General features: G+C 39.8%; 2 protein-coding genes across 2 annotated transcripts; both read left to right on the forward strand.

The window, feature by feature from the left end:
* The first annotated feature begins 973 nt into the window (after positions 1-973).
* LOC139469793 (uncharacterized) lies at positions 974-6,149 on the forward strand. The gene is made up of 3 exons (XM_071252089.1): positions 974-1,115; positions 3,923-4,205; positions 4,654-6,149. The coding sequence occupies exons 2-3, from the start codon at positions 3,923-3,925 to the stop codon at positions 5,709-5,711; spliced, it is 1,341 nt and encodes a 446-aa protein (XP_071108190.1). The 5' UTR covers positions 974-1,115; the 3' UTR covers positions 5,712-6,149.
* A 3,968-nt stretch (positions 6,150-10,117) lies between these two features.
* On the forward strand, positions 10,118-13,985 carry LOC139469790 (E3 ubiquitin-protein ligase TRIM56-like). The gene is made up of 3 exons (XM_071252085.1): positions 10,118-10,248; positions 11,680-11,980; positions 12,331-13,985. Exons 2-3 carry the CDS (start codon positions 11,680-11,682, stop codon positions 13,983-13,985), a joined length of 1,956 nt encoding a protein of 651 aa, XP_071108186.1. The 5' UTR covers positions 10,118-10,248.
* Positions 13,986-21,110: the final 7,125 nt, after the last annotated feature.

Here is a 21,110-nt window from a genome sequence, read left to right on the forward strand (position 1 = left end):
ACTGAACGTATAATGTACTGATTTTGCACGGGTAATGTAGTTTAATGCATGGGAAATGCACGGATAATGCACTGATACTGTACGGATAATTCCACAATAACCGAACGCAATAACCGAACTGCACATGTGAATCTTACTGATAAAAGACCTTTCAGAATTATTTTAGAGTTTCATTTTAGAGCATGGTATTCGCTGTGCCCTCTGCGCATGTTCGTGTCAACGAATCAGAATTCATTTGTGCGTATTAAAAATCATTTCCGTCTCCATCACACTGTCACTACAACCCGTTGTACTTTTGATTGGTCGTCAGGGAACTCCTTTACTGTCGCTTTGATGACTTTGGCCTCACACAATCCCAGTCCCTTCTCTGTATTATAGTGAACACTTTCTTGTGAAAACATCTGACTGTGTACAAGCAGGCCACAACATGGACTGTGCGTTGAACTGTATTTTGATATGAATATTCGGTGTTGGTCTATATTAGAAGATTGACAATGTAATATTTAACGTTGTCATCACTCAATAATATTTATTTACAGTAGACATTCCATACAATGTTCCTATACAAAGTCTATATAATGGGGATTTCTAAGAAAGGCTACCTGGACTATTGTCACGATTTTATTTCCAAACTGAAACGAAGAGGATAACCCAGTAACGCACTAAACTAAACTGGGAAATCGGTACATGATCACTTCTTGTACTGACATAAACGACATTACCTGCATACATGTCAACACATATTTGTACAAAAACGAAGTTGCAGAATATTTAACGATATAACAAAAACCCTGTTTATAGCGTGTCTAGTGTGCGTATATTGAAATGTGCCGATCTCTTACGTTGTTATCGGTATCATCCCAGATTCGATCCAGGAACCTACATGTACGTTTTCATCAGCTTTAATCGCTTTAGAATCACCACTAGTCGGGATATCGCAGTTGCCTCCCTTGTATGTCATGCGGAAGGGACAGGTTGGCACAGGTTAGCACAGGAGTGTACCTCGGCGAGATTTGGTTATTTCAAGGCCTCAAGGACGTACAATTAAATCTCACACAGGTCACATGAAGAACTAGTATACCTGTATATTCATCGATAGTGTCAACTTACATGAGGTATGTGTTTCTTAAATTATAGATTCTGGTTTAATTTAGTTTTGTCAACTCATGAGACTTCAAACGAAGAGAAACCGAAAGTAGGAATTGTTGGACCCAAAGTTATAATGAAATGTAAAATATATAGATGTAACTTTCTTTTATTGTTATGAGTTTTATGTATCTGTGACATTCTGGTAAACAAAGCCATTTTTTTCGACTTGTAAAACTGACAAAATAAGGATATCTTGCATGTTGGCGACTTGGTATCGAATACGAACGTACAGTTATCTTCCATGTATTGGGATTTCGGGGAGGGTGTGTGTGTGTATCTATTGACTATGAAGGAAGGATGGTGTTAATATAATTTATTCATTTATACTGACTGTTGGTGCTCATTTTAAATTATTGTCGACAATGCCACACTTGCACGAGTATATTGGCATAAATTAAGCCTGCTCATACGCATTGTCACAATAATTCATATATACAGTATTAGTTTATCTCTTCAAGGTAAATCCTGTATTGTGTGGAAAGAACCAGCTTGTTCTTTTAGCTGAGCCAGTACGTCATTACGAAACTGAGTTTAACTATATTGAGGAAAAGGTACGTTTCTTAGACGCCTTGTTTGGCATGATAGCAATATATGAGGAATAATGTGTTCCCAAAGCACTATACAGCTTTTGTAAAATCTTCAAGGTGATTTTAAAAGGATATTAAAGTCTTATCACAAGAGCGACTAAATTTGAGCGGATGGTTACAATGTGGCTGACTGGCTGCTCGTTCCCTGACGACTTGACTCCAAGCTGTGGGTTTGCCTGGTCGACACTCGACATATACACTGTCCTTTTTGAACAACAAATTATATGTCAAACAGTAAATAGGGTTTTGTCAGCTGTTATGAAATAATTCAGTTGAGTTAACACGAAGAATAAATCCTATTGCGATTTACAGAGAATTTACTCCCAAATCCCAAGTACCCAACGCTTATCACAGGGCGACTATTTAAAGTTTGAACGGTGTGTTACAATGTGAGACCTGACTGACTGTGTCTCATTGTACCCTCGCGACGTGATTCGATGCTCATGATGTGAGCAGTTGGTTTGCCTGGACGACACTCCACACAATACTCATCACTATGATGAAGTTGACATGTGATGTTGTTGCGGCATCAAAACAACATTGACTTCTCCGAGACAAACGTTTGATATCGAATAATAGACGTTTCAACATATTAAATGGTGCACTTAACATGTGAATTGTTTTGGTATTATATGTTTCTTTAAACAGTATTTCATATGTAACAAATGTTATATTTGGGATAACACTTTGTTAGTAAAGTACAGATTCTCGTACCTTTTTGGGTTTGAGTCCCGTCCGAGATTCCCACCTACCCTTGCCAGTGTGAAGCACCTAATCACCAGCACACAAAGTCAGCGATCTAACCCACTCAGCCACTGGGGCTCCCTCAAAAATGAAAGTCCGACGACTGGTTGTCTAGATCACGTACTTTGAGTACCCATCTGACATGTGTAAATTGGCACAGCTCCCATGGCCGAAAGCTATGAATACACAATGCCATTTAGAAAGTGGTCAAATGTAACAAATATTATATTTGGGATAACACTTTCTCAGTAGGTACAGATTCTCGTACCTTTGTGGGTTGAGTCCCATCCGGGATTCGAACCCACACTTGCCAGAGTGAGGCACCTAATCGCCAGCACACAAAGTCAGCGATCTAACCCACTCAGACACCGAGGCTTCCACAACAATGAAAGTCCGACAACAGGCAGTCTGTTTGAGCTCCGACGTCCATTATCAGGATATATACGGCAGCATGTTTCAGCCTGATTTCGACTCAGTTTGTCGGCAGTGTTGAACTTATACCCCTCTTGTATGCATGCATTCACATATTTGGAATAACAAGGTATACATGCCACTCGATTGTGTCTTCACATGTAGGTGAATATACCGTACTTTTGTAAAGTTAGAACCGTCAAGTAAGTTTTATAAATGTTGGTACACACTTTTGCAAACTGGAATTTGCATTTATACATTTACACGTATGTGAAAATATACAGATGTGTGCAAATGCACGTAGATTTGCGTGGGTTTCATGCGAATCACCATGTAGCCATATCAGATATTCATCGGAATAAGTTGTTTCTAATAGGAGCCTATGTTTGTTCGAATGCACTGGGTATAGGGAAGTAACTCGGTTTTAGTTGTGACGTCTGTCAGCTGTCAATACGGCTAGCCTGTACGCATGAATGCCGACAAGATAAATTCATTATCAACCGATCCATCGGTACATAAAAGCGACAAAGACCTCTCCACAGCCACAAGAGATCTCTTCCAAAAGCAAATACAATTCCGACTGTATCATGAGCATGAGTCTATGAAGCACTATAAAATACTGATGATACCAGTGTTCGCGAAAAGCTGAGAGTATCCTGCCCCACCGGTGGTATCCATTACAAATACATGCAAAGTCAAGTCAGTTGTTTACCCTAAAACACAGGAGAACATATGGTAAAGTCAAAAAAGGGAATTGCATCGGACATGTTTGTCACGGATGCGTCCAATTTGGAAATGTCCTCCGCATGTACACCATAAGACTTCTTGGAAGCTCTATTGAAGCCCTGAATGATGTAACCAGAGTCATTATAAAGAGGAAGGGTAAAAGTATATTTGCAGCTGTGTGTACATATTAAAACGATATATATATATTATGGTTGTAAAACGATACGAATCAAGCTCAGTCATATCATTATTGTTTTGAAGAAAATGAAATGCATAAATCATTAAACTATGAATGCATTTAATAGATGGCTACCCGGAACGAAAACAAAATCAAGGATAATTTCCTGACGTGCTCCATCTGCTTCGAGACGTACACAGACCCCTGTACACTGACCTGCCACCACACCTTCTGTCAGAGATGTATCACCAAGTACATCCAAACCAGACCAGATTCTGTACAGTCCAAGACGATCCCCTGTGCCTGCTGTGGACAAGATACCATGGTCCCCCACCCCAGCAGGCCAGTGGAGGAGTGGGCGGGGCAGATCAAACCCAGCATCATTCTACAGAAGTTGACAAACAAACCAGGTAAAGTGGAAACGTTCTAAATGTTGAACCTATTTTATTATTTATATTAATACGTCTTGTTTGATTAAAACGTAGAATATAAAAATTAAATGTACTTAAAAGAATATTTGTTGATTTGAGAAATCTATATTACTTACCAAAGATGTTTACAAAATATGCCATGAATAGTGAGTGAAAACAGGTATATAAAACATATTAGAATTTCAGAAGGCTGTTATGTTTAGACAATAACATGTATCAACGAGAACAGAAATGTCTACCCCGTAAGTTACAGGTTGATTAACGTTGAGGCCTGGCATGTAAGTTGTAACTACTGTTTGATTTACTGGTTTGTTTACGTCTATGCTGTTACATTCTGTCTGAGTATTAAACACTAAAGACATTTTATATTAACTGAAATAGATTTCAATTATCATGGGACGATACTCACATCATTCTATGTTTTCAGTGTTAACAAACAATTGCTGCACAATCTGTCAGCAACTAGGGGAGATAACTGCAGGAGTCTTGAGATGTCCTGAATGCGAAGTAGACCTCTGTGAAAGATGCGTGAAGATACATTGGGTGAGCCCTATGTCAAGTAACCATGACCTCTTTGACCTGCAAACCAGAGATAAGGAGGGAGAGTGTAAAAGCGACAAGCCGATTCCACAGAGGGAGACAGCTGACCACAATAACCAAGGTAAAGGCAATCAGAAGGCACCACTGCTGGTCAACACAATTGATACCTATCGAATCAGTGGCAAAATGTCCTTCAATATCCGTGACGTCGCAGTCCTGGTTGTAGACGGTGTACAGACAGTTGTAGTCACCGACGGGGACAATCACTGCATAACATCGTTCTACACCAGAAAAAAGACGCCACGTTTCAGTACGGGTCGTGTGAAAAAATCTCCATGGGGTGTAACACAGCTGAAAGAGAAGCAGGTACTGGTTGCTGTCCCCGAATCATGTGAAATTGTAACAGTGGGTGTCAGCCCTGGCCTGGTGCTGCTATCAACCATCACAACACGTACTGGGTACTACAGTCTCGCTGTTCTGAGTCCTTCATCTCTAGCAGCAAGTACAGACTATTGTGTTGATATCCTGGATATGTCGGGGCTCGTGTTGAGGTCAGTTAATGCATACAACAATATGCGACTATTTACCTACCCCGACTACATATGTGTCAACAACAAGGGCAACATACTCGTGTCTGACTGGGGGGAGAAGTCTGTGACATGTCTAACATCAGAGGGGGATGTTGTGTGGAGATACGCCCCTACCGGAGACAGAGCTCTCGGTGTTCCTCATGGAATTTCCACTGCCAGGACTGGAGACATACTTCTGGTGGACAGTAATTCCAACAAGGTCATACAACTGACAGAGACGGGAGAGTTTGTCAGAGACCTCCTCACGTCAGACGGTAACGTGTCTGGCCTGAAGAGTATTTTCTGTCATACACGCGAATCCTTCTTTATCTGTTGTAATGCTGAAGTGAAGGAGTACAAATGTAGTCGATACTAATTCGGTCGTGCTACAACGTGAGACCAAGACAACTGACAAAAAACAAGGTTTAGTCGAGATCCAGTACCAAGTAGTATGATAAGTATCCGCTCAACAAACCAAGTCCTCAACAGGATTGTGGACGATAACAATAGTGATTAGTGTCAGAGTATAAAACGAAAACTATTGAAACTCACAAGGTACATGTTCCATGTCACAACGTTTAGCTTACTAAAAATATATATACAATTACTCTCTGTAAAATAGTAGTATATGAAGCATAAATAAAGATGACACTACAATTCCGACCCAACCCATAATGGTATTGCAGTGTTGGAGGACTGTTGTGAGAGACATGATGTTATTTCTTCAGGGCACGCAATTTTGTTGGGAAAGGAGAATCCGAACAATTTATTTTTTCACAATGCTTTTTTTTCAGGACAGACAGAGAACAATTTTTTGTGATAAAATCTGATAAATAATTACTTATTTAACATTTATTCAAATGGTTCAAGAATTTGCCTTCAAAATGCATCTTCTTTTTCTTTGTTTCTGAATAACCATGTCGTTTTATTTGTCATAATGGGCTGCGAGGTCGTTATGCGTAATAACCACGTCATTGATAATTATTGGTTTTATACTATGTCCATGCACGCAAGTCGCAAATTGTTTGCCTGGCTTCATTATCTGTATGTTATTTACCTGGGTTTATCATCAATGTAGTAGTTACCTGTATCCGTCATCTTTGTAGTATTTACCTGTATCCATCTTCTATGTACTACCTATATTCACTATCTGTGTAGTATTTACCTGGCTTTGTCATATATGTAGTATGTGCCTAACTTCGTCATATATATGTGAAAATGTAACATATGATATATTTTATAAATAAAGTGGACACAAATATTCGTACCAACCAATTGATATTCTTTGAGTGTTCATTCAGAGGTTTCATTTTCAAAAAAAAACATTTTAGCTCTTTTCATTAAATAGTTAGTAATCGTCAAGGTTTACGTGTTGTCCTCGTATAATTATGCAACATTTACCTGGCTTAATTGTGTATGTGTGTCTTATTTATCAAATGAGGCGTGTTGTCTTCTGGTGGAGACAGTGGCACAACGTTCATGCCTAACTGTGGTACTAATAGTTCGTGTATTTCCGGAACAACCGAATGAATGGTTACAGGCGCCGTCATGCTCACCATGTAACAGAATGGTAGATTTTGTAAACCTTTTAGCCTTTGTCATTCCAATATGTTGATTGTGTAATTGCCGTTAGGCATTTCTGTTCTCTTATTTTAATCATATATCATTCTTCAATGCCGTCCGAAAACATCTTGAAATAGCTGTCATTGGTTGTTATTGTATAACTGTCTCTGGTACTGCTGCTTCCTTCCATACACCTTTGCCACACCTGACGGTAATCGCACAACAGTGACAGGAATGGTGATACACACAAGCATGACATTGGTTTAGTGACAGCACTGAGTACTGCTTCAAAAATATTGTCCTTCTCCACTGAAAGTCATATGGTGTCAAGTATGTGTGAAGAGGGTATTCGGAAAGATTTTATCAACATAATCTAGCAATCCAAGGATCAACATTATCATTGAAATTATTATTGAGATAACTCATAAGCGATCTTGTTCCATTGTGTGTATGGGGCGGTGGGGTGAAATGGGTTAACGTCTAGTTCAAGGTTTGTTCACCTATACAGCCACGAGCATTGTCCTGTGTGCATTAACTTGTCCAGATTTATGTCGGTTTTAAAGTGCTAGCCCACTGAGATACCATGCCTCAGTTTAACATGTACACCACCATATTATATTCACTCCGAGCCAGCCAGTCCTTGATTTAACCTCTTAATGTCACGCAGTTTAACCACCCCACTAAGACATATTAAATTAACCCCGAGGCAGCCACTCCTTTTTGTATGACGCGGAAGGGAATCGAACTACCGACCTTTTGCTCTCCAAGCAGATGCTCTATTCACCAGACCACGGAGGCAGTTCAAGGCGTGTATACAATGAAGGACATAAGGGCGTGCATCTAAGGCAGTGAGGAGACATGTGTAGGCGTTCTGTATAAAAAGGCTTGGCTTGGTCTATTTGAAATTCTTATCAAGTTTGGTTTGCATTTGTTAACTGAAAGTTTCTTATTCTTATCAGTGTACAATTCACATACGATAATACATAGTTAAACAGTTTGTCTTTCCTTCACACAAACACTTAATAGGTCTATACCGAAAGAACGAAATGTTGTTTCCTTTACTGATTGATTTCAGAATTGAAGATCGACTGCGCAGAACCATGACAAATGAGGTGAGGTGAGGTGAAATTGGGCTTAACGTCACGTCCAAGATTATTGCACTTATATAGCGACGTGCATGCGTGCGCGTGTGCGTGTGCGCGTGCGCGTGTGCGTGTGTGTGTGTGTGTGTGTGTGTGGCTGGCTACTTGTACTAGCCCGGACCGATGCCGATCTACAGTGCTAGCACACTGAGATACCATGCCGCAGTTTAACATGAATACCCCACTCAGACGCAGTATACTGACATCGAGCCGACCAGCCCTTGTTTTAGCCCCTTAATGCCGAGCGCCAGACAGGGAAACAACAAGTAACATCTTTTAATGTCTTTTGCTATGACGCGGCCGGTGTTCGAACCCCGGACCTTCCGCTCTCCGCTTATAGTGTGCTGGGCGTATTTCCAACGCTTTCGATAACCAGTGAAGGTTCTATAAATTATTTACATCGTTGAACATGCATGACCGGTTTAAGCTCTAAATCCGTTTAAATCAATGTTTCGATTTTAAAATGTTCAGATGTCAAGCCATTTGATGGTCTGTTGTGATATTATAGCCAATAAATTCAAAATGTCAACGCAAGAGAAAATTCTTGAAATAGTCTTGAATATCTGCCGAAACAGATTCCACAGGGCGTAAGAGGCAAAATAGTGACCCATAGTATTGGTAACATCGTGCATCAGGTTGACAAGCTGGCTATGAAACTTTGATTTCGTTAAGGGTTTCAAGTTATTCAATATCCCACACACTGCTTCTGTATTCTGTGCATATTCAAAGTGACACTGCATTGTGCACATACTTCCATTGCATGTTCAAACGTAATGATCATGTTAAGACTAATATTCACTTTTATACTATGTTATCTGTCTAGGTATTTGTTATCATATAGTAATTACTTTAAACACAGTTGTACAATTATTTTTGATTTATGACTCCAACGACAGGAAACAATCAGTCTCGACTATATGGCATATATACCTTCATTGGGGGTAAAAGACAAAATAAGGGAGACAATTACATGAATGAATCACTGCAAATCAGTGGTGACACCAGGTGTTCACGAAAAGGCAACCTGGACCTGCAGGTTTGGTACAAGCTCCGATTAAAGTGACTTCGTTTTAAGAGTATTTGGGAGTGAAGTCGTGGTTAATGTACGGATAATATAGGGATAACCCACGGATAATGCATGGGGAATGCACGGATAATGCACTTATACTGTAAGAATGATGCCGCGCAACGCAATAACCGAACAGCACAGGTGAATCTTACTCATAAAAGCCTTTACAGAATCATTTTAGAGTCTCATTTTAGAGCATGATATTCGCTGTGCCCTTTTCGCATGTTCGTGTCAACGAATCAGGATTCATTCGTACGAACTAAAAATGTCAGTATGCAAAAGAGATAAAATCCTTTCCGTCTCCACGATACTGTTTCCACACACACCCCGTTGTACTTGTGAACGGTAACTTGTACTGCCGCTTTGATGACTTTGGCCTCACACAATCCCAGTCCCTTCTCTTTATTATACTGAACGTCTTTTTTGTGAATACATCTGACTGTGTACAAGTAAGGACAAAACATGTACTTTACATTGACCTGTATTTGTATCTGAATTTTCAGTGCTGGTCTTTATTAGCAGCTTGACAATGTAATTAACGTTATCATCACTCAATAGCAGTGCCATAGACGTTCCAAACAATGTTGTTGTACAATGTCAGTATAATGGGGAATTCTAAGATAGGCTGCACTCTGGTATACTGTCACGAGTTGATTTCCAAATAAACCGCAGAGGATAAGGCAGTAATAGGTAAACACAGAACTAAATTGTGAAATCGGTACAAGATCACTTCTTGTACTGACAAAAAGGACATTGCATGTATACAGGTTCACACATATTTGTACAAACACGAAGGTGTATAACATCTTACCATATAACAATATCACTGTTTATAGCGTATTCAGTGTGTGTATATAGAAAAATGCTGATCTCTCACGTTGTTATGGGAATCATCCCTGATTCGTTCCAGGAACCTGCGTTGTCATCAGCTTTCATCGCTTTTGAACGACCACTTGTCAAGATTTCGCAGTTGCCTCCCTTGTACGTTATGCGGAAGGGACAGTTTGGGGTTTGCACAGGTGTGTACCTTGGCGGGATTTGGTTATTTCAAGGCATCCAGGACGTACAATAAAATCTCACACAGTGCACATGAAGAACTAGTATATATTCAGAACACCGAGAGTGTCAACTTACATGAGGTATGTGTTTCTTAAATTAGTTTAATTTTAGTTTTGTCAACACACGAGGCTTCAAACGAAGAGAAACCGAAAGTAGGAATTGTTGGCCTCAAAGTAAAATACATTCATGTAAGTTTCTTTTATTGTTTTATGTTTAATGTATATCTGACGTTCTGGTGAACAACGTTATTTGTTGATGTGTAAAACGGACACAATAAAGATAGGTATCAGACTTAGTCCCGAATACTAACGTTCAGTTACCTCCCTTGTAATGTGAAAAGGGTTGGGTGGTGTGTCTATTTACTGTAAAGGAAAGCTTGGTGTTAACATAATTTATTTATTTATTTATACTAACTGTTGGTAGTTTTTAAACCTTTACAGGAAACACGTGCGCATTTCAAATAAGGTCGATAATGTCACAGCTGCGAGAGTTTAATTTGGTATCAATTAAGCCTGACCTCACAATATCACAATAATTCATATATTCAGTTTTAGTTCATCTCTGCAGGTAAATCCTGTATTGTGCGGAAACAACAAGCTTGTTCTTATAGCAGAGTCAGTAAGTCATTACGATAATGAGTTCAACTATAATGAGGGAAAGGTTTAGTTCAAATACAAGGATAAACAAATATAGAGATCTAGACCCACGTTTCGGAAAAGCCTTGTTTGGCGTTATATCAATATATGTATTCCCATAGTACTATGGAAGGGTCAACATAGACACATTGGGAACACATATTTATATCTTCAAGTTGATTTGAAAAGAATATTAAAGTCTGATTTACTGAGAGACTATCCCACTTGTGGCTGAATATATATCTCAAGTATCCAACGCTTGTCACAAGTGTGACTCAATTGGAACAGTTTCTTACAATGTGTGATCGTACCCTGACCTCTGGACTCAATGTTTGTCATACCAGCAGCTGTTGGGTTGCCTGGTGGACACTCGACATATTCACTGTCACTTTTGGAACAAGGAATTATATGTGATGTGCCAAACAGTAAACGGATTTTTTTCAGCTTTTATGAAATAATTCAGTAGATTTTATGTGAAGCATACACCCTATTACGATGGTAGCTGCTGATGGTTTGAGTGGTCGAACCTGGACATACTACAGATCAAAATGATGCAGTTGACATGTGATGTTGATGGTGAAGAAACTACATTGAGACAAACTACCCATTCGACTGTTAATAACAGATGTCTCAACATATTTAATGACGCACTCAACACGTGAATGAATTTGGACATGTGTCACTTTGAGTAGTACTTCAGTTATGTCAGCTTGGTGCGGAAGGTAAGTCCCAAGTGGCTTTCAACAAGACATTTTTGAAGATGTGCCAACCAAAATACACATTGCCCCATTACAGAGACAGACGAACTTCACCAGAAAAAATATATTTTGAAAAATTGAAAAATGATTTCTGTGACCTTCAATTCTGGTTTTTCAGATGGCGACATCCCAGAATGAGAAAGTGAGAGAATTCCTCACCTGTGTGATCTGCCAGGAACTGTACACAGACCCCTGTACACTGAGGTGTGATCACACATTCTGCAGGAAATGTGTCACTGCATACATCCAAACCAGACCAGATGCTGTACAGTCCAAGACGATACCCTGTGCCTTCTGTCAAGGAGATACCAAGGTCCCCGACCCCAGCAGGCCAGTGGAGGAGTGGGCGGGGCAGATCAAACCCAGCATCATTATACAGGGGCTAATTGACACCCTCGGGGCTGAGGGTGATGTACCAGGTTAAGTTCAACCAGACGTAACATTCACATCGATAAGTTTATCAAGTTCAAGAAAAGATAAATTTATGACAAAAAGAAACGTATTAATCAGAAAAAATGTCAATCCAGTTTGATTAATTATTTAGTGGAAGGTGAGCCAGGTGAACAAGAGAAAGGTACAACCAGTTGTAATATTTAAGTTGATTTAATCACCTGTGTTTATGATATGGTATTTATTCATGAGAAATTGAAACTTGAAGTAGTTCATCAAATTGGATCGGTTATTGAACTTATAATAAAGACTGTTCACATGCTTAGCGTTCCAATATTGTTTTGTTTTAGAGACAATACGTTCGTACTTCTGTTCACAGAGACGTCAAGCACCTGCTGCACGATCTGTCAGCAAATAGGGGAGACAACTCCAGGTGCCTTGTGGTGTCCTGAGTGTGAAGTGGTCCTCTGTGACAGATGTGTGAAGACACACCGGGTGAGCCCTGCGTCACAGAACCATGACCTGTGTGATCTGTCATCTAGGTCAAAGGGCAGACGGAGGGTCAAGTGTACAGAGCACAAGAGTAGCAATGTAGAGTTCCACTGTAAAGACTGTCAGAAGGCTGCTTGTCAGACATGTTGTATCATCTACCACAGAGCTTGTAAAACTGTCGTCACCATTGAGTCTATGAAGCCAGAGATGAAGACAGTACTGCTGGAGAAGAGATTTGGCATGGGGAAGAGACTGAAGGTGAGGTCGAAGAAGGTAGAGATGAAAAACGAGAAACTACAAAATAGTTCAAGAAGCACGGAGTTAAAAGTGCAAAATATTAAATCAATCTGTCAAACAGCTATAAACAAGATTAAAGAGAAAGAAACACAACTCTTGGATGAACTGAATCACATAACACAGACGCACGCCGGCCAACTCCGCTCAGGCGTGAAGCTTGACGAGATTGAGATGCAGATGTACAGACAACATTGTGAGTTCATTGACCAGGCCTTGGTATCAGACTGTGAGATGGACCTGTATGACGCGTATCAGGCCTGGGAGTGGGGGGCTGTAGAGTTTGGGGATGTCAGGGACACAGACACAGCAGACACACGGAGAATAGATGACATCAGGTTTGCACCTGACACTGACAACGTCCAGCACATCCTAGATGACCTACAGCTGGGGGAGATTGACGTCACATACCAGGATGAGGGACTATGTCCGCCGTCTCCAGTCCTGATTGACACGATAGATGGGAGGATGGCGGATGATGATAAGTTGGGGCCTGATCTACAGAACATCACAGTCCTGTTTGTAGACGGTATGCAGACAGTTCTGGTCAGTGACTGTAGGAACATGTGTATGAAATCTTTTTATACAAGAAACAGCCAGTCAGGTCACAGTAGACTTCCCCTGGATAACTCTCCCCATGGTGTAACACAGTTGAAGGAGAAGCAGGTGATGGTTGCTGTCCCTGACTCCCGTCAGATTGTAACAGTAGAAGTAACCCCTGATCTGGTGCTGCTCTCAACCATCACAACAAGCAAGGACTACTACAGTCTTGCTGTACTGAGTCCATCATCTCTTGCAGCTGGTGGTCAAGATTGTGATAGTTACGGCATTGTTGATATCCTGGACATGGCGGGACACGTGCTGAGGTCAGTCACTACACACAACAATGAGAAACTGTTTGCCTACCCCTGGAACATGTGTGTCAACAACAAGGGCAACATACTCGTGTCTGACTGGGAAGCTGAGTCTGTGACATGTGTGACGTTAGAGGGGGATGTTGTGTGGAGATACGCCCCTACCGGAGACAGAGCACTCCGCAGGTCTTCTGGTATCAAAACCACCAGAACTGGCGACATCCTGCTTGTAGACTGCAACAAGGTGATACAGCTGACAGAGTCGGGGGAATTTGTAAGAGATGTTCTCACGTCAGAATATGATGATAACTACATGTGGGATATATTCTGTGATAAATACGGATTCCTCTTTCTGTGTACAAACACAGAAGTGGAAGTGTATATGTTAGTGTGAAAGAAAAAGAAAAACCAAGCTTTGTTGAAAATCAGGGTTCTGTCCAGATCTGTGTTTTAAATGATTGCACGTAACATGATATACATGGGGTAACTCTGGAAGTGGTTTTGGAGAAAGTAGATCGAATCAGTGTTTTAGAATACTGTGTATCAAATAATGTCACTAAAACCTATGGGTATTGCTTATGCATGCAAGTGCAGACATACGACATTCAAGTGGGTCACCTCCAGCAGCGACATAGTAATCCACGTGATCACACAGTGAAACCCATCAATAGTAAAAGTTGTAGAGATACTTGGGGTCACCTGGGACACATTAACTAGAAACCTACCAAGCACCAGACTAGCTCGGCTTATAGTTCTCATCGCTGACACAGAAACCGTTGTCTTTCGCACTGGCCCTTTTGAAAAATATTTCTGGTATTATACTATGATATTTCCTGAAACAATATTTACAGTTCAAACTCTGAAGATCTAGGTTTCATTTTGTGAACCTATTTTTCACTTATGCTATAGAACAGACAATCATGTTGTAGTGTGAACCAAAGGTAGAATATCTATTTTTTTAGCTTTTATTGTTTCCCACTGACCAACCGCTCCCGATATAGATGAACATTAAAATGAAGGATATTAATATCAATATAGATGTATATATCACCAAGAGCAATCTCTTGGAGAAGATCGCAAATCTTGTATAGCGACCTGAGATACTAACAATCCAGATTGGAAGCATATTTAAAGTAGTGACGATTATACTTTTGGACTTTCAAACATACGGTTGGTTGAATGGGGAATACATAGAGTGTGAATTTGTTCAAATTGTGTTTCTATCTATTGCTCTGTTTATGAAAAATGTCAAGTACTTATTTAAGGACGCATTGATTTCTGCCATTTCCGTAAGATATTCTTTTACACGAATGAGAGGGATACGGAAGAAAATTCCTGAAGGTATTATATGTGAGCTTCAGTTACTATTGTCGTTAACTTTCCTGAAATGTACAACCGCTTCCTGATATGTATTACTTGCTCCGAAACTAACAGAAGCAAATGTTATGTGGAACCATTAAGTGCTTTTTCATCATTGTAAAAAGTTGATATCTAAATTCTACAAATTGGGAAATATATATTTCAACGGACCTGGATCACAGGGAATTACTGGGTACGGTTCGTGTAGATTCATGTCATGAAGGGTATCATTTTCAAATGAAGACACATGGAACAGTCGGATAATTTCAGTCCAGCAGTGCCTTTGTGAAACATCATTATAATTTCACTTCAGTATTCGTAAGTTCCGTTTGACCTGGCGTCTAGCCAAGGCAATTTTATTGGGTATTTTTCAATATTATTTGACATGCCTTTCCTGATGTATCTTCTTTGCGTCGGTTCAACCAACGTAAGTCAAACAAGGGAGGGGTCGCTTCCTGATAGCAGGTCTGACTCAAGAGGAAATGAAGTTAAGGTTAATTTCCGTAGCACAACTCCAGTAGGGCAGGACTTGCTACAACTGTTTTGCCCTGTACGCCAAATGGAATCTGTTTCGGCGGATAATCTAGACTGGTTATTCTCTTGCACTGACAATTTATATTCAATATTTATTGTGAAACACATAAGGCAAGTGTTAATGTTGTGCCTCTATTTTGTTGTCTTGTATATACTCACCGCCAAAAGAAACGCGAACATATAGAGAAGTATGTACGTACATGTATAGAAGAGATATTTCCAATTTGTACCACTCAATGACAAAACTAACAATCAGTCGAGTGTTTCTACCGCGTGTCTTTATTCTAATCACTATATGCTGCACGTGATTACCGCTAATCCTAAACGAGACAAATAGTGCATCTCGAGTCATGGATCTATGACGTGACATTTCATGCGTTCAGAAGCGTCGGTTCGCGCTACATAACTGTATGTTCGTTTTTGCGTCGAGCCAATCTAATATCTCTTGAATATGAATAAGTCTTCATATATTAACCAAAATGTATGGCATTCGCGTTTCCTGTGGACACGTTGGTAGAGTTCACTTCTGGATTATTACTTATTATTTGTTCAGTATTAATTGTAAACACATTTTGTTGCATTAAAATATTCATGAAAGCCTAATTGTTAAGAGCTTGCCTTTTTCAAGACACAAAATTGGACTTTGTTCAAATGTACGTGAGTGTGTTTGTTGGCCATGACATATTGACATATTCCAGATAAATTGTACTGACACTCTATTCCCATTGGTAGTGAGAATTGTTCTTTCTCGATGTTTTTTTTTACTTGGGTTAGGTCGTGTTCTAACCTGACCAGCAATGTGGTCCTAGACGTGTGTTCAATTGCCGATATGTCAGCGCAGACTTTACGTTAATGACCATTTCTCTCTATCCTGTCGTTAATCATTGTATGTTACTGGTGATTTCTGAACACCTCGTGCTTTGACGAATAATGTGGCTTGTTTTTATAACCATATGCTCATTGTGATCATTTTGCACGAGCAAAACATGGTAAAAGTAATTGTACACCGAATTCAGTGAACGCAAGAAAGATTTTCAGTTGCACCTGTGTATGTTGCATTTCTACGATTGGTTTGACATGATTTGGAACATTATTTCTTGTTTGAATCCAGCTGCTAATAAATTCTATTTTGATTAGGGTTTCTTTTTCTCATCAGTGTCTATAAGGTGACAGTTGTTAGTGCCTGTGAACATTAATGTATATATTGAACGACACTACAAACCAATATTGACATAAATTCAATGCATGTATATAGCTTCTCAAAATGACAGCATGGTCATGAGACAGTGTCACAACAAACTGACCAATGGAAATCTGCTTTACTAAAGACCTATATGGTAGGACAGTAATGACCGTACTGCAACCTTACTGTAACGTTCGTGAATTAAGGCATTGAACTTAATGTACGAAGACCAGTTTTAAAGTAAACCGATATAGAAAAATTATCGACACGAGGTATCCAACATAGATCGGGTATCAACAGAAGTGTTTCCAATTGTGTCTACCAACATTACAGTTCTGAAAACCATTTCATCCTTTGTATGAATGTAGGGATATTAGAGAATATATACCACCCATCTAATAGTCTAAACGCAGTCAACCTTGTAGGATGTCAGAGAACATGAGTAGACTGGACTGCTGTCTATATCAATGCCATATGGATGTATATGAGAAATTAAAAGACGTTGGCAGTCGTTCTTACCAACAATCTGCCAACTTCAATTTGTTGAGTATGTTTCCGGCATCCCAAAGCCGTTGACACAGCAGTGACACAAGAAATGATGAAGGCCAAATGATACCATTGATTTGGAACAAGACTATACCTTATGTAGTTGAAAGAAACAAAATTCTCTAGCAACTTTTGCTGATTCCCTCAATGTCCCACAATATTTCAAATTTCAGGAACCGACATCAGTTTCATTGTCCTATACGAACACCATTTCACCCATGTTGGAACAAATAGGAACGTCTTTCAGAACTTTGATTTGGCAGCTAATGATGTTAATTCATTCGTGTGGCTGCCAAGACTCTGTATACTGCTAGTCATATAATCACAGGTGACTTCTCTATTGTGGACAATAACAACCTTTAGGCAGTTTTTCAAATATGGGCCAAAATGTCGTGAGCACCTTCCTACACAATGGGATCACACCTTTTTAGTTATTATGGATGCTGTCGAAGCGTACCTCAAAAACTGGCCAATAAAGAAGATGAACCAGTTGAATGTCTTTGCATTCCTGTCACTGCGTGACGTTGTCCTTGGTTGAATGCACAAACAGGAAAAGAGGAAACAGAATTGAATTATACCAATTCTGTCGAGTATGAGTGACAAATCAAATAATGCCACATATAAGGACAGGATCTTAAATGAGAAATAAAATTGCAAACCACGCATTAGTACCAACAATGTTTGACTCTTTTATTCAGGGTTCCAAATCTCCATTAAAATCCGTTAATTAAGAGAGATATAGCGCACGGTCAAACAAATGTACCACCAAAATCTCATAGATTAACAGTATTCCTTAATACAATGAATTGAAGATTATATTTTTATTCACATAAAATATGTTGACTTAATACCATGTGATGCTCAAAACAAGGATTTCCTGAGTTTTTGCAATCTCAGTAAAGAACCAAGTTTAATCATGTCAACAGATTTGATTTTTCAATTTTGTCCACTTCTATTCCACACGACAAACCATTCCATAATCCATGGGGCATTTAAACGTGGTGACAAAAGATATAGTTACAACTATATCTTCAAGGACTCAGGAGAATTTGTCATACGTGAAAGCAAATAACATGTGAAGGTTACTGAGATAACAACATGTAAAATGCTCTGCTTCCACATTGCTAACAGCTGTGGGAAGTGAGGGGATAAGACATGAGGCAAGAACGTGGCCTTTCCATGGGTACCAATAATTCTCCATTTCAAAAGAGAATTTGGCCAAGAAGTTGAATTTGAGCTTCAGATAATTACATCGATGATCTGACGCCTCTGATGCCTCTTTCTATGAAGATTTCAAAAAGCGTAATACGAATCTTGCTCAGAAGTTGTTTGATACAACATTCAATGCCTCAGTTAAGCTTTCATAACGTTTAAGGGGCGGTCGGGTAGCCTTGTGGTTAATGCGTTCGCTCGTCACGCCGAAGACCCGGGTTCGAAGCCCGACATGCGTACAATGTGTGAAGCCAATTTCTGGTGTCCCCCGTCGTGATATTGCTGGAATATTGCTAAAAGCGGCATAAAACCAAACTCACTCATTCACTCTTAGCGTTTTATGAATGACTTGTAGAGGATATTTCCAAATTTCTGTATTTGACGAACCAATGACCAAAAATGATGTCCGTTGCCAAAACCTTATTTAGATCTCATGTGCACCCGTGCTTTTTTCAGGTGAACAATCGACTTGCCTTTGCATGTGAGTCACTCAAGTCAAAGCCTACCGTATAAGACGATGACGTGTGCAAAAGCCCGTCACATGGAGACATAGGCAGTGAGGAGACGTGTGTAGGCGTTCTGTTGAGGTGTGTGCATCTAACGCAATGAGTAGACATGTGTAGGCGTTCTGTTGAGGTGTGTGCATCTTAGGCAGTGAGGAGACGTGTGTTGGCGTTCTGTTGACGTGTGTGCATCTAAGGCAATGAGGAGACATGTGTAGGCGTTCTGTTGAGGTGTGTGCATCTTAGGCAATGAGGAGACATGTGAAGGCGTTCTGTCGAGGTGTGTGCATCTAAGATAGTGAGGAGACATGTGTAGGCGTTCTGTTGACGTGTGTGCATCTAAGACAGTGAGGAGACATATGTAGGCGTTCTGTTGAGGTGTGTGCATCTAAGGCAGTGGGGAGACGTGTGTAGGCGTTCTGTTGAGGTGTGTGCATCTAAAGCAATGAGGAGACGTGAAGGCGTTCTGTTGAGGTGTGTGGATCTAAGACAGTGAGGAGACATGTATAGGCGTTCTATATAAAAAGACTTGGCTCGGTCTATTTTAAAATTCTTTTCAAGTTTGGTTTGCATTTGTTAACTGAAAGTATCCTATATACTTCAACATATTGTCTAAACTCCACATAAATACCAATAGGTCTATACATGAACACATGTCATTTCCTTTAGACATACTGAGTGACTTCAGGCTTGAAGATCGACTGAGTCGAACTATGACTCAAATGAAATATATAAAGCTCATTCATATTTTGTTAAACTGTCGAGGCCATTATTCTATGCAATCGAAGTTGTGCTATTAAATGACGTATTTATGACACCTTTTATCACAAGTCGGTGTAGTCCTGCTGTGTTTGTACTCATTCTCTGTTACAGGACGTCGGTGAGGAGGGACACGTGGTTTGATTGGTCATAGAACAGTTGTAATTGTGTTGTGGGAACAACTGATTCTATGGCTAAGACGTTCTTGGATCTATTATAATTCAATTTGGTACGACTATAGGTCCATGCATTACATTGATTGAACCAATACCACCTTTATAATGGAAATTCACAAAAGTGAGTGGACAACTTTGCTTACGGCTATATTGTGTTTACAAGGCGACGCAGTTTCCATTTACAAGTGATCTTGTGTGTATTGAAACGTGACACAGTATGCCTCATTGACAGAAGCTTGTCGCCCAACTAGGGTGTAACAAATATCTTTGTATAGTGGCCCCTGTGGTCAAAACATACATGACGTCATTCTTGCAAATGGCTACCGCCCGGCTCGGGAAGAGAGTGAAAGATAGCTTCCTGCCGTGCTCCATCTGCATCGAGACGTACACATACCCGTGCAAATTGACCTGCCACAAAACTTTCTGTACATCCAACCAGACCAGAGGCTGTACAGACCAAGACGAATAACCTGTCTAGATTATCCGCCAACTTGCATTAAAAAGTAAGTATATTTTGCATGACTCCGCACAGAGGTTCTACTGCCATGCGGCGATGGCCTGTAAACAATTCAGATAATCAAGTGATTGGTGAACCAGAAAATCCAGTGACACGATAGTGATTTGGGTGAAAGTAATAATATCAATGTTAACTTTGAATTACGCCTGTTCCGTACAAGTACAGAGATTCTGCTGCTTATAAGTAAAGAAACGTTTACGACATATAGTCGTTTTGCAACACAGTAAGAGGGAGGGCAGTTTTAATGTCTCGGCCCAAACATTTCTTTTGTAGTTCCCTCCGTGCACAGTTGTGTATCTTGGCGGGATTTGGTTATTTCAGAGACTATATAATAGAGTATATGGTCTCTGGTAAATAAAGATAGATAGTCTTGAATACTGACGTTTAGTTACCTCCCTTGTATTGTGAAAAGGGTGGGTCGGTGTGTCTATTGACTGTAAAGGAAGGCTTGGTGGTAACATAATTTATTTATTTATACTGACCTTTGGTAGTTTTTCAAACTTTAATAGGAAACACGTGCGTATTTCAAATAAGATCGATAATGTCACACCCGCGATATAGCTGGTTGTTGTTTGGCTGTCAGTGTAAACATGAAGTCACACGTACTAAATAAAATTGTGTTTAGATCTTGGCCTACGTCCTTTGAGGAAAGAAATTGTGATAAAAATTATAAGAATTGACTTAATTCTTAAGTAACATTCATATCGATCAGTTAATCATGTTCAAGAAA

The sequence above is a fragment of the Haliotis cracherodii genome, unplaced genomic scaffold (genome assembly GCF_022045235.1).
Source record: "Haliotis cracherodii isolate W230 unplaced genomic scaffold, xgHalCrac1.p SCAF_2, whole genome shotgun sequence".
NCBI lineage: Eukaryota > Metazoa > Mollusca > Gastropoda > Lepetellida > Haliotidae > Haliotis > Haliotis cracherodii.

Excerpts from the sequence above, each read along its gene's own strand:
- LOC139469790 (XM_071252085.1), top strand. The coding sequence starts at position 11,680 with ATGGCGACATCCCAGAATGAGAAAGTGAGAGAATTCCTCACCTGTGTG. Across the intron at positions 11,981-12,330 it reads GGCTGAGGGTGATGTACCAG|AGACGTCAAGCACCTGCTGC; the intron begins GTTAAGTTCAAC and ends TTCTGTTCACAG.
- LOC139469793 (XM_071252089.1), top strand. The coding sequence starts at position 3,923 with ATGGCTACCCGGAACGAAAACAAAATCAAGGATAATTTCCTGACGTGC. Across the intron at positions 4,206-4,653 it reads GAAGTTGACAAACAAACCAG|TGTTAACAAACAATTGCTGC; the intron begins GTAAAGTGGAAA and ends CTATGTTTTCAG.